Source organism: Hyla sarda, chromosome 7, assembly GCF_029499605.1.
Source record: "Hyla sarda isolate aHylSar1 chromosome 7, aHylSar1.hap1, whole genome shotgun sequence".
NCBI classification, from domain to species: Eukaryota; Metazoa; Chordata; class Amphibia; order Anura; family Hylidae; genus Hyla; species Hyla sarda.
The window spans coordinates 41044864-41058865 of NC_079195.1; the positions used below are offsets into that span (position 1 = coordinate 41044864).

Genomic DNA, 14002 nt, shown 5'->3' on the forward strand with positions numbered 1-14002 from the left:
CACAGGACTCCCCTGCAGGATCCCCCTAGGTCATGATTATGATTTCTATTGTACATTAATTATGTATATTTAGTTCAGGTATTGTACAGTGAATATACAGTAAACTATGTGTAAAGGTTATAAGGATGTTTAAACTGTATAGGACCTTCCTAAGGTCATGTGACATGGATATGTGATCACCTGATACCCAGAGTTCCAGAGGCACAGGTAACCACAGGCAACCAGCTACCAATGGGCTTTAGTCCATCCCCCTGATATATAAGGGGCTGTAGTCTCCACACTAGCTCTTTTTAGTTCCTGGACAGTAAAACAAGCACAAGTCCTGTACAAGTTCAGTCCAGTATAGCTAGGCCAAAGCCTACAAGTCTGCAGCCACATCTAATCTGTAAGTCTCTTTTATGTCAAGTCAAGTCTCTACTGTCCCTACCAAAGTCCTAACAGTAGCACAGGGGCCTGCATCATCATTATTACCACAAGTCCAAGCAAGCCTGAGAGGTTCCCTGTCCAGGTCACCTCTGTGGAAGTTGGCTATCTGTAAGAAATGTTATACTGCCTTCTTCAGTAAAGTTCCAGTTGCATCAAAACCTGCTTTGGACTCTCATTTAATATATGCCGTTTCTGGGTTGGTTGTCGGCGGTGCCCTACACCATACAACCACATCCTGGCGTCACGAACACTACAAGGGATTATACTACCATCTGTCCCCGGGCTATTACCACCTGACCCTACTACTACCTGCACTACACCACCCGGGTACCACATAGACATACTAGCCTCGCACCTCCAGCAGCTCATCACATGCTGAGTATTTCTTTTGCAGATTCTTCTCAAACTCTTCATCAGCCCAGTAGAACAGGACTTCTGCTCCCTCGGATACGATAAGTATGCACTTCATCTGCAAGGAGGAAGACAATCATATTGGGGGTTATTCATCAAATGTGGTGTAGGTGAAATTCTTTTTACCCCATTAATTCATGTGGGGGATACTGTCTACCTACATCAGACCACATTCATTACATGGTGCAGGGCATATGATGAATCTGGTGCTGATCACATTTCATACTTCTGTACACCACTTTGTATGGTGCCCCTCTGCATCTTTTTGTGCAACTTTTTATCCCGTGCGACAAAATGGGCAACTTTTTAATAATGCTGTTTGCAGTCAGCTTTGTAAGCCAAGTAAGGGCTGGTGTAGATTTGCGCCTAATTAAGCGCAGTTGCGACAAAAGATGCGACAAACTGAAAAGTTGTACATCATGAATTCCTGACCACTGCCGGATATCACCTGAAATCATGACTTGGTATGTTCCTTCAGAAAAACCTTCTAAAGCAAAAGTCGCAATGAAAAGTTTCAAAACAGCATCTGAGACAAACTGTGAGACAAACGTACACCACAAAACCAGGGTAAAACCAATGATAAAGTCCCCCATTAAGTGTACCTCCAAAGTTTACAAGCTCTTCAGCCTCAGCGTGGAGAGCCGTAATCCACACCCGGGGAGTTTCATGCAAATTAATAGGACTCGAGCACGGAACTTTCTATGGTTGCCTCAGCAACTCGACCACCCAGCATGGACTGTGTTGTCTCTCCACCCTTGGAGCAGAAGATTACGCAGGACATAGAATTTTGAGGTATGTGGAAATGTACAAACTATTTAAATATAATGTAAATGATTCTGTCTGGGGAACACCATGAACGTTAAAAAAATAAAATAAAAAAAAAATAAAATTCAGATTTTTGGTCACATCGTATTTAAAAAAAATGCAATAAAAAAGTGACCAAAAAAAAAAAAATAATCCCTCATACAGCCTCTCCTAAAATGTGAGGAGGAAAAAATGAAAAACGCAAATATGAAAATTGTCGTCATGGTCAAAATAGGCCGTGTCCTTAAAGGGGTTCTCCGGTGCTTAGACATCTTATCCCCTATCCAAAGGATAGGGGATAAGAAGCCTGATCGCGGGAGTCCCACCGCTGGGGACCCCCGTGATCTTGCACGCGGCACCCCATTTATAATCAGTCCCTGGAGGCGTGACGTCACACGCCGTCAGCCCTGTGGTCGCCGGTAATCAGACCCGGAGCGAACACGCTCCGGGGACTGATTATAAACAGGGTGCCGCGTGCAAGATCACGGGGGTCCCCAGCGGCGGGACCCCCGCGATCAGGCATCTTATCCCCTATCCTTTGGATAGGGGATAAGATGTCTAGGCACCGGAGAACCCCTTTAAGGGGGTTAACCCTTTTTGTGCTTAAGGTTAAAAACAAAACAAAAATGTTGTTTTTTCTATATATAATGGGCAACAAGAGTCTACTAGCTGATTAGATCCTGTGTAACAACCAAATGAATTACTTTTTTTTGGCAGGGAAGGTATCATTTAATAAAGGGGGTCTCTTATTCAGGGCCCTCACCTATTACAAGATTAAAGGGGTTATCCAGGAAAAAAAAAATGTATTTATCAACTGGCTCCAGAAAGTTAAATAGATTTGCAAATTACTTCTATTAAAAAAAATCTTAATCCTTTCAGTACTTAGGAGCTGCTGAAGTTGAGTTGTTCTTTTCTGTCTAATTGCTCTCTGATGACACATGTCTCGGGAACAGCCCAGTTTAGAAGCAAATCCCCATAGAAAACCTCTTCTACTCTGTGCAGTTCCCGAGACAAGCAGAGATGTCAGCAGAGAGCACTGTTGACAGACAGAAAACAACAACTCAACTTTAGCAGCTGATAATTATTGAAAGGATTAAGATTTTTTAATAGAAGTAATTTACAAATCTGTTTAACTTTCTGGAGCCAGTTGATATAAAAAAAAAGTATTTTCCTCGAATACCCCTTTAAAGAGTGGTTACAAAATCTATTGCTCTGGAGGACCCAGAAGATCCATGGTTACACAGACACCTCATTGATTTAGTGGGCACATTGTAATGCTTAATTCTTCCTGCGTGGGCGCTGTTAGATAAGTAAACACTTGCAGGCAGGTTTCAGAACAGCGAGTCAGTGAAGGCTTACAGTATAGGAGTAGATCATAGAAGATCCAGGGAATCTCATTACTTACTGTAATGTCTCGCTGTCCCCCTAGGTTCTCTGTGTGTGATGGATCCAATGCACCAGTTCCTCAGTGACCGTCTTCTTCATCAACACATATTACCTTCTTTTTTGCCTATTTCAGACCAAAAAGAATGATGGTTAGAAGGAAGCATGCAGATTCCAATATTCCAGCACCCTTGGCATTGCTGGATTACAATGATTCAGGGGGGGGGGGGGGGGGGGGCCTGAAATCCCTGATACATTCATCTTATGGATCTGTGTCTTGAGGTTGAAATGTGATTTTTTAAGACCTGCCATATACTAGACCAGAGTTTCCCAACCAGCGTGCGGCGCCTCCAGCTGTTGCAAAACTACAAGACTGTTTTCACATAATGTGAATATAGTTTAATAAGCCATATTGGGGGAATTTATAAAAAAAATAATAATAATAAAATAAAAAAGACAACAAAATATTAGTAGAAAAGTAATATTATATATAAATTATATGCAACCAGTCCTCAAAGGTATATAAGGAAGAAAACAGTTAGATCCAGTACGGTAAAATATTAAGGTATTTATTTAATACAGTGCAATATATTACATTGAACAACTGAAGTCTAGAGCAGGGCCCTTGCATAGGCTCCAGATAATTAATTACTGTAGGTATAAATAATATAAAATAGCCAATATAATAGATGTATAGATATTCCCCACTGGCTGTTTGATTATGCGCCAATAGGCCCCCTATTTTGGCTACTGAAGAAAAGACCCGTGGTCTTGAAATGCGTTTAGCCTGGTTTTATTCACCCTCATATCGTACAAACGACATTTACTGCTAATATTACCTGTTTTTCTGCTTAATCACTTGCAACAGCTGGAACCCCCTGTTACAGCACGCGCACTGAAGGACTCTGACACACATGGATGCCGGCACTACAGCTCATCCATACTATCTGATTACATCAATCTTCATCTGCGGATATCACCATCTCTGAGGCCGGGTGCCATCCGTGCCAAACCGCGGCCACAATTCCTTTTGGAAGTCACTGCTTCTACCACGCAGAGCTCCCCAATTACGTCTGCCCAGCACATCTGCAGACAGGCACTGCCAGCAACAGGCCGGACGCGGTCCATGCCAGCCCGCATCTGATGCCGAACAGAGGAGCTCCCATACCGAATAGGGTGGTGAGCGGTGCGGTGCACCAACAATACTTCCAACCTCTATCCTAACCTTGAAATTACATTCAAGATTCCACTGTATTATTCCAACAGCATCAATACAGCGATATCCTAATAACTATTTGCACTATTTTTTACTATTTTTTCCATCTTATCATATCCCTATGTGGTGACGCCAAAGTTGTGGTGTGACCACGGGGTGTGAAGGGTGGAGGTGGATGGGGCAGATTGTATAGCCTCGGGCAAGGTGTTATTAACCCCTAATGTTCATGACGCCAGAGTGGCTTTTCCGATAACCACCCGAACGGTAGCACCGCTATCCCAAGGTTAGGCAGGGCAATAATAGTCCAAGACCAGGTAAGGGTTAACGGTAGCTTTACTGAGGTTAGAAAGTTGTTAAAGTCTTTATAGCTAGGCCACAATCCCAGAGAGTTGACCAGTAACATGGAAAAGGCCTTGCAGCTTGCTGGGACTTGTAGTACTTTTGGGTCAGACTTCAATACAGTCACTCTGACTATAATTGACCTGACTAGTGACTTGACTTTGGTAGAGACAGCAGACATAGATGAGTTGACTTACTGACAATGTGGCTGGTGTGCAGGCTTTATGGCCTCCAGGTGGACTGGACACAGGAGCTGTGATGTCTGTGCTTGGCTGTTCCTCAGGATCTAAGAGCAGTGAATGATCAAGGAGGCAGATTTTAATTGTTCCCCCTCTTATAAACGGGTGCTGAGCAGGAAGCCCATAGGTCAAGCTGCAGGTCAGGTGGTCAACTGGTGCTCTCTGGGTAACATAACGCATCATGTGAACATCATAACAGGTGATACCTTCAAAGGTCCTTAAAAGGTCCTTTATACACCTATAAATAACATTATGCACTATATTTACAACACTATACATAACACTAGACTTACTACTATGAGGGAGACGCTGCAGGAGAGCCCCTAGGACAAGGAGGGACTCAACCTGACAGGGCCTGAGTACTGCACAGGAGTATATCCTGTCCTGGGACATTACACCTAATTATTTTATCATATCTTATTATCTAGCCATATCTAATATACCCTAATCAGACAGTGGGGAATATCTATACATCTATTATATTGGCTATTTTATATCATTTAATTTATACCTACAGTAATTATCTGGAGCCTGTGCAAGGGCCCTGCGCTAGACTTCAGTTGTTCAATGTAATATATTGCACTTTATTTAATAAATACCTTAATATTTTACCGTACTGGATCTAACCACTTTCTTCCTTGTATACCTTTGAGGACTGGTTGCATATAATTTATGTATATCATTTATATATAACTTATTACTTTTCTACTAGCATCCAATAATTGTTCTGCAGGGGCACTTTTCTAAGTGAGGGTTGAGGTTGCGCCTTTTGAGGCCTGTTTGCGCCAGAATGATGCAACTTTTTTTTTTTTTTTTTTTTTTTTTTTTTTTTTAAAGACGCACTAAGTAGCTTCATGACCCCTGCACAAACCAATCTAAAGCACTGACCACTGTTGAACAACTTATACATTCCACGATTTTAATAGGCGCACACTTTTGATGCAAAAAAAAAAATTGCAGGGACAAAAATTGACAACTAAAAAAAAACCCCCTACAAACATAAAGATAAATTCCCCCCTATAGGTTTTCAGGTATTTGTACAGTAATCAGGATAATACGATCTTTGCAACAGCTGGAGGCACAATTACTTGGGAAACACTGCACTAGAGTAATATGGATGCATTTTTGTATCCGTATTATACCTTCAAGCAAGGCTGGTGCAAGGATTTTTGCCACCTTAGGCGAATGCTAATTTTGCCGTCCCTTGACCCTGCCTATTGGCTCCGCCCTTTGACGCTGTAACAAACCCACTCCTCATGTAATGTCCTTACTACTGGGATGACACATTGTAACAAATCCTCCTCCTCGCACAATGGTGGTTCTGGCTGGCCGGGTGCTTCGGACGAGCTGCGGGTGCCTCAGATGCTGGCTGGTTATTAACTTTCTTGCAGCGGGCAGAGAGGTGCCCCCATCAAGAAGGCGCTCTAGGCGACTGCCTATTTTGCCTATAGGTAGAACCAGCCCTGCCTCCAAATAATGGCCCGAGGTCAGGCCACAAAAACGTATCTGTGGTGAACCAGGAGAGTTATGGTGTCTGGGGTGTTGCGGTGATGTAAGTGCAGGGTCTGGTGGTATTAACCCTTAGATGTCGTGATGCCAGGGTGTGGTTTCCTTATTGTTAATGGTCCTACCGCCAACCGTCCCAGAAACGGCAGGGGAAATAACAGAATGTCCACAGCAGACTTTATGAATAAACTGAAGAACTTTACTTGAAGATTTTATGCAACAGTCTCTATACATAACAGTCTGTAAAGAGGTAACCGGAATGCAGGTTCCTCACAGGCTTTGCTGGGACTCTGAAGCAATGAGCTTTGATGCAGGCCACTGTGCTACTAATTATAATATTTTAGCTGGTAGTAGTCACACAGGATTTGGTAGATTGAGCTAGATTGTGGCTGTAGGTTCTTTCAGGCTTTGGCCTAGATGAATTGAGATTTGTGCTTTCTTGATAGTCTGGAATTAAGAAAGGGAATTTAGTGGCTACAGCCCTTTATATAATAAGGGGCTGGTCTAAGCTCATTGGGCAGCAAACCTGTAAGTCCTGAACCCAGTGAACTCTGGGTACATCACATGACCATGGAAGGTCCTTAAGCAATTATACATTACAACTGTACATCACGTGACCCGGGAAAGGTCCTATACATATATATCCTATACATTTATATTATCTTTATATATTAAACAATATACAATTTATATGAGGAGACCAGGGGTAATCCCTGCAGGACTCTGGCTGAGGGGACTTTAGACAGGGACAGGACCAGGTCCTGTACCGGGACACAACATATCCAAACCCTGCATAGTTTGGAGAAAACGGAGGGGAAACAGAAGGGAGGGCACACTTATTAGTAGCTGCGCCAAAGATAATGCACACGTAGTAGTGTACGTAGACTGTCACAGTCCGGGATCCAGCAATATAGTAAATGACACCTGCGCAGTGCACATAGTCCAGGTAAAGAACACGAATACATGCACTCACCGTTAAGTACATGTCTACGGGCCCAGTAATCCGGGATCACAAAAAGACATCAGAGGATGTTCGGAAGCGCTCAGAGGCAACGCCTCTGAGCGCTTCCGAACATCCTCAGATGTCTCCTCCGGATCCTGGACTCCTGGGCCCGTAGACACATACCTAGCGGTGAGTGCATGTATTCGTGTTCTTTGCTTTATGTTTCCTGCATAATTTGGGTCCATGCAAAAAAAGTTATAACAAAAAAAAAAAAAAAACATAATACAGCATGAGGCATAGCTCTACAAATACAGAAAAATTCCTATAACTCGGTATCCTTAGGGGTGTTACAGTGCTGGAGATCCGGCTCATCTCCAGTTCTGGATTATTAGGCATTCCGAAACATCAGACAGATGTAAATGTCCTCTATGTTTTTTTTTTTTTTTTAACAAACAATTTGACCTCTGAAGGATGCCGGGCGTATGCATACGCCCTGCATCCCGAGTCCTTAAGGACGTGGGGCGTATGCATACACCCGTGGGAATTCCGGTCCCCCCGAAAATCATTCAGCAGGCATCCCGCCACATCGCCTAGGGGGGTCCTGGGACCCCCCCCCCCCCCCCCCATGTCGGCGATCGCAGAAAATCGCATGTCAATTCAGACATGCGATTTTCTGCTATTCCGGGCTGATCGGGTCTCTGGTGACCCGATCACCCGGAAAATAGGGATGATTGGAGCTGTCAGTGACAGCCCTGATCATCCTGAGGGATAGGAGTGAGGTCGCAGTGCTGCGATCTCCTCCTATCCCCTGCCATTGGTCAGAACTGATTCTGACCAATGGCAGCGCAGGATACTGGGTTGCCACGGCAACCCCCCGTTCTGCCCACCCCTGGATGTCGGGCAGAACGGGGGGGAGAAGATGGAGGCTGGTACCTGCAAAGAAGATGCAAAGGGGACCGAAGATCATCGCAAAGACATCGGAGATCACGTCGCAGGTAGGGAATCGACGGTGGGGGGAGGGTGGTAAAGAAGGGGGCAGTAAGCGATATTTACTGCTGCCCTTCCTAGTGGGTTGCAAACTGCAAGTCCCAGCATGCCCAGACAGCCGAAGGCTGTCTGGGCATGCTGGGAGTTGTAGTTTTGCAACATCTGGAGGGTCACAGTTTGGAGACCACTGTTGCAGTAGTGCCCAAACGGTAGCCCTCCAGATGTTGCCAAACTACAACTCTCAGCGTGCCTAGACTGCCCAGGCATGCTGGGAGTTGTAGTTCTGTAACATCTGTCCCTTCAGATTTTGCAATTTTCATGAAATGTTTGAAAATTGCTGCTATATTTTGAAGCCCTCTCATTTTTTCAAAAAGTAAAAATATGTCCATTTTATGATGCCAACATAAAGTGGACATATTGTATTTGTGAAGAAAAATAAGATTTATTAGGAATATCCATTTTCCTTACAAGCAGAGAGCTTCAAAGTTAGAAAATGCAAAATTTTCATTCAATTTTCGGATTTTTCACCAAAAAAGGATGCAAGTAACGCCGAAAATTTACCACCAAAATAAAGTAGAATATGTCACGAAAGAACAATCTCAGAATCAGAATAATCGGTAAAAGCGTCTTAGAGTTATTAATGCTTAAAGTGACGGTGGTCAGAATTGCGAAAAAGGGCTCAGTCCTTAAGGTGAAAAAGGGCTGCGTCCTTAAGGGGTTAAGAAATACGTAAATCCCAGAGATGACAGAAAAGGCAAAAAAATATATTAAAAATAATATTACCTCAGTTCTTAAGTGTTCATCACAAGCCTCACCGCCGCAGACTATTGCAGTTTACCATCCTACACCCTGCAGATTGTCACCAGGACAGAAGGAACCTCCATATAGACAGCTGAGGCTGGGACACTTCCTGCTCTGGAGCATGTGAATGCAGCTCATGTGATCAGGACGGGGGAGGGGAGAGGAAGCAGCACACTCCTGCTAATCACAGTGTACCATAAGGTTCTGCAGCAGCTGAGGCGTGTATTGTGCACGAGCTGAGGGGCATATTATAACCTTCTGCAGCAGCTGAGGTGTCTGTGTATTAGGATGTTTTGCAGTAGCTGAGGTGCAAATTATCATCTGCAGCACCTGCTGTGTATTTTGAGGTTCTGCAGCAGCTGAGGTGTGTATTATGAGGTTCTGCAGCAGCTGAGGTGTGTATTATGGTGTTCTATAGCAGATCCGTATGTATTATGAGGAGCTGCAGCAGCTGAGGTGTGTATTAAGAGGTCCTGCAGCAGCTGAGGTGTGTATTATGATATTCTATAGCAGATGACAAATGTATTATGAGGAGCTTCAGCAGCTGAGGTGTGTATTATGAGGTTTTGCAGCAGCTGAGGTGTGTATTATGAAGTTCTGCAGCAGCTGAGGTGTGTATTATGAGGTTTTGCAGCAGCGGAGGTGTGTATTATGAAGTTCTGCAGCAGCTGAGGTGTGTATTATGAGGTTTTGCAGCAGCTGAGGTGTGTATTATGATATTCTATAGCAGATGACGTATGTATTATGAGGAGCTGCAGCAGCTGAGGTGTGTTTTATAGGGTTCTGCAGCAGCTGAGGTGTGTATTATGATATTCTATAGCAAATTACGTATGTATTATGAGGAGCTGCAGCAGCTGAGGTGTGTTTTATAGGGTTCTGCAGCATTTAGGGCACACTACTATGTAATGCAAACTGCAGCGTCTAAGGAACTTAAAGGGGTACTCTGGTGAAAACCTTTTTTCTTTTAAATCAACTGGTGGAAGAAAGGTAAACATATTTGTAAATTACTTCTATTAAAAAATCTTAATCCTTCCAGTACTTATTAGCTGCTGAATGCTACAGAGGAAATTCCTTTCTTTTTGGAACACTGACATCACAAACACAGTGCTCTCTGCTGACATTTTAACAACCATGCATAGCAGATGTATGCTAAGGGCAGCATGGTGGCTCAGTGGTTAGCACTGCTACCTTGCAGTGCTGGGGACTTGGGTTCAAATCCCACCAAGGACAACAATAAATAAAGCGTTAGTATTATTATAATAACGTCAGCAGAGAGAACTGTGGTTGTGATGTCATCAGAGAGCATTCCAAAAAGAAAAGAATTTCCTCTGTAGTATTCAGAAGCTAATAAGTACAGGAAGGATTAAGATTTTTTCATAGAAGTAATTTACAAATATGTTTAACTTTCTGCCACCAGTTGATTTAAAAGAAAAAAAGGTTTTCACCGGAGTACCCCTTTAAATACAAAGGTTCCTCTACGTGTCACTCAACCAATGGCTGGCACAGAAGACACCTTTACAAAAGTGATCTGTGACAACCCTGTTCTGCAGGGAGGGATGAGCTTCGGTATCGCGACGTGCTGCTGTATAGGAGAGCCGGGGCTCTAAACAGGAGATCGCAGGGGGCCCTAGCGTTCGGACCACCCTGCGATCTAGTATCATGTAAGTTTTTACTTGTCCTTTAAAGGGGTATTCCAACATCAGGTAAATAAGAATGCTGCAGAAGCTTGTAGCATTGCTGTCTGCCCCAGTTTTGAAACCATTCATTTGTTCCGGGGTTCATTGTTCTGCACTTCCTGTCCGCACTTGCTTGTTGCACTTCCTGGTTGAGTGGTTGCTCAGTACTACAATCCCTAGAATGAGTTTATTTTTCTCAGTTCCTAATCACAATCCTCCCACTCTGCCTACTCCCTTCCCACAACAGTCCTGCCAGTTCCCCACCTGCAAACTATAACACAATCAGTAAGGTTGCAGCACCTACTGCAGCCATTCCCTGTCTGCTCCTCTGCCCTGAGAATTGTTCAGCATAATGTAGCTTGCAGTAAGCACACCTCATTCTGCCTTAGGTTATGTTTACACTATGGAATTGCCGTGGAATTCCGCGGTGTGAATTTAACATTAGTGTGAATGGGTCTCCGCGAGACCCGTTCACACTGCGGAATTTCAGCGGCGGACAATTCCCCCGCTGAAATTGTTCCGCGCAAAGAAAGAACATGTTCATTCTTTGCGCGGAAGTCCGCGAGTACTGCATAGCTGTCAATGGTGACGCCGCAGTGCCGTGCGGTCCTACCGCCGCCGTCGGCTGCCAGGCTGAATCTCCGCTCGCGGAATTCTGCTAGCGGAGATTCAGTTCACACTCTGTAGTGTGAACATACCCTAAATATCAAGAAGAATGAGACCGGAGAGGATGATGCATTGTGTTGGGCGAGAGGGAGGAGCTGTGGAGATAACACCACACTGACAAAGAGAGGACTACACAACTTCCAGTCAGGTGGGAATCATGCAAAAATACACTAAAGCCAATACAATTTGTAATAACACCATATTAGCAAGTTATACATCCTGGGGGTAATAGTTTTATTTAAATACAATTCTCTGAAACCAGAATGCCACTTTGAACATCATACAATGATTTCTGCTTGCTGTCAGTGAATAGTAACATTCTTATTTACATCCTGAGGCTGAAATTCTGTATAGTACAGACCTAACATATTTCTTAGTAGACTTTTTTTTAGTGCATCACATAGACAATGTTGGCCAGTAGATGGAGCCAAAACACAAAAAGTGTAGTGATGGAATTTATTGTACAGTGCTCCCTCAAGTTACAATATTAATTGGTTCCAGGACGACCATTGTATGTTGAGACCAGAACTCTATGGAAACCTGGTAATTGGTTCTAAAGGCACCAAAATGTCATCCAAAAATAGGAAAAAGTGAGAATTAAAGAAAAATAAGTAGATAACTAATATAGATAAAGCAAATTCTTACATATAAAAGTAAGAAAGATCTGCTGGGAGCTGTAAATCACTGTCTATGTCAGTGTTTCCCAAGCAGGGAGGCTCCAGCTTTTGCAAAACTACAACTCCCAGCATGCCCGGACAGCCAAAGGCTGTCCGGGCATGCTGGGAGTTGTAGTTTTGCAAAAGCTGGGGCCACCCTGCTTGGGAAACACTGGTCTATGTAGAGGACAGGAGCTTCTTCAGGGTCCTGTACAGTACACGCAATGTTCCCAAAAAATAATGGAGTCGCCCTCACCTGGTGTCCAAAAGAGCAGCTAACCCTGATACAGGTAAAGTGTACAGAACATGTGATACCAGACACCAGTCAGTGCATACACTTCAGTAATACAGGTGTTTTACCAGTGAATGCCCATTCTGATTGGTCGGTTCTTCCAGCCATTGACACGTTTCACAGATCTGGACTGTCTGTACATTGTATGTTGAGTCTGGTTTCAACTTACGATGGTCCAGAAAAGACCATTGTAGGTTGAAACTATTGTATGTTGAGGCCATTGTAAGTTGAGGGATCACTGTATTTATTTCTTCCTGTTGCTGATACAGTATATAGGTAGTGTATACACTGCTCCTCTACAGGACACCCAGCTCCCAGGAATACATTGACCCCCCCCCCCCCCCCCCCCCATGGCTGTTCTGTAATCCTGATCAGCCAAGAAGAGCTAGCAAAGAAAGCGCCTCTGTTAAAGGGTTACCGTATATACTCGAGTATAAGCCGACCCGAATATAAGCCGAGGCCCCTAATTTCACCCCAAAAACCCAGGAAAAGTTATTGACTCGACTATAAGCCTAGGGTGGGAAATACATCATCCCCCCCATGTAATCATCCAGACCCCCGTCATCATCCAGACCCCCGTCATCATCCCCTGTCAATCCCTTCATCAGTGGTATTCAACCTGCGGACCCCCAGATGTTGCGAAACTTCAACTCCCAGCGTGCCCGGACAGCCATTGGCTGTCCGGGCATGCTGGGAGTTGTAGTTTTGAAACCTCTGGGAGGTCCGCAGGTTGAAGACCACTGCGCCTTTGTCATCATCCAGACCCCCCCCCCCTTTAGTTTTCTACTCACCTCCCCTCGGTGGAAAGGAAGGGTGAGCAGGTCCGGGCCATCTATGCTGCAGGGACCGTCCGGTGGGGAGGGTTAGTTGTTCCGGGCTGTCCATTTTCACCGGGCATGTTCGGGCATACTGGGAGTTGTAGCTTTGCAACATCTGGAGGTCCGCAGGTTGAAGACCACTGAGAAGGGATTGACAGGCGAAGAGTTCACTCGAGTATAAGCCGAGGGGGGCGTTTTCAGCACGAAAAATCGTGCTGAAAAACTCGGCTTATACTCGAGTATATACAGTACTTCAAAAAGGTTTTTCAGCCAAATGAAGTGCACAAGGATGGAATACACCACTACGAGCAGACACACTGTGATGTGCAAGTCGCCGCACGCATGAGCACTATACTCACACATCACAGCTGCCCTTGGCCTAGTTCAGGGAGCAGGGGGAGTGGCCGCAACGTTTGTGAGTACACTGTAGGGGTCCTTTGGCGGTGGATCCGCAGAGTAAAATTCGCTGTGGAGCCGCTCATCTGAACGTACCCTTAGGATCTATTTACACTGCAGAATTTCCGCTTGCGGAATTCCGCCTCAAATTAAAGCCCAGAGACTTCTCTGGGATTCTGCACTCCCATACACACTTCTGAATTTCTGCTTGCGGAAATCCGCAAGCGGAAATTTGGAAGTGTGAATGGTAGTGCGGAATCCCATAGAAGTCAATGGGCTTTAATCTGAGGCAGAAATCCGCAAGCGGCAATTCTGCTGTGTAAATAGACCCTTAGGCTATGTTCACACTTCGGAATGTCCGCACGGAAAATCTCTGTGCGGATACTCCGCAGACTGTGAGCACTGGCTATGTATTCCGTGCAGAGTCCACAGAAAGAATGGGC

General features: G+C 44.5%; 1 protein-coding gene and 1 long non-coding RNA gene across 4 annotated transcripts in view; one reads left to right on the forward strand and one right to left on the reverse strand.

The window, feature by feature from the left end:
* HPS1 (HPS1 biogenesis of lysosomal organelles complex 3 subunit 1) overlaps positions 1-9197 on the reverse strand; it is a 78451-nt gene extending 69254 nt beyond the window's left edge. The window contains exons 1-4 of one of the 3 annotated variants that reach the window (XM_056531881.1): positions 9038-9067; positions 4777-4865; positions 3047-3151; positions 782-895 (exon numbers count right to left, since the gene is read on the reverse strand). In XM_056531881.1, the coding sequence (XP_056387856.1) occupies positions 782-895 (114 nt within the window). In that variant the 5' untranslated portion in view covers positions 3047-3151; positions 4777-4865; positions 9038-9067. Of the gene's footprint in view, positions 1-781; positions 896-3046; positions 3152-4776; positions 4866-9037 lie in introns of all 3 variants that reach the window. The other 2 variants (XM_056531880.1, XM_056531882.1) reach the window with 2 other exon arrangements.
* Positions 253-4297, forward strand: LOC130282921 (uncharacterized). The gene is made up of 3 exons (XR_008846553.1): positions 253-385; positions 821-882; positions 3893-4297. It is a non-coding gene; the product is annotated as an uncharacterized LOC130282921 (long non-coding RNA).
* Positions 9198-14002: the final 4805 nt, after the last annotated feature.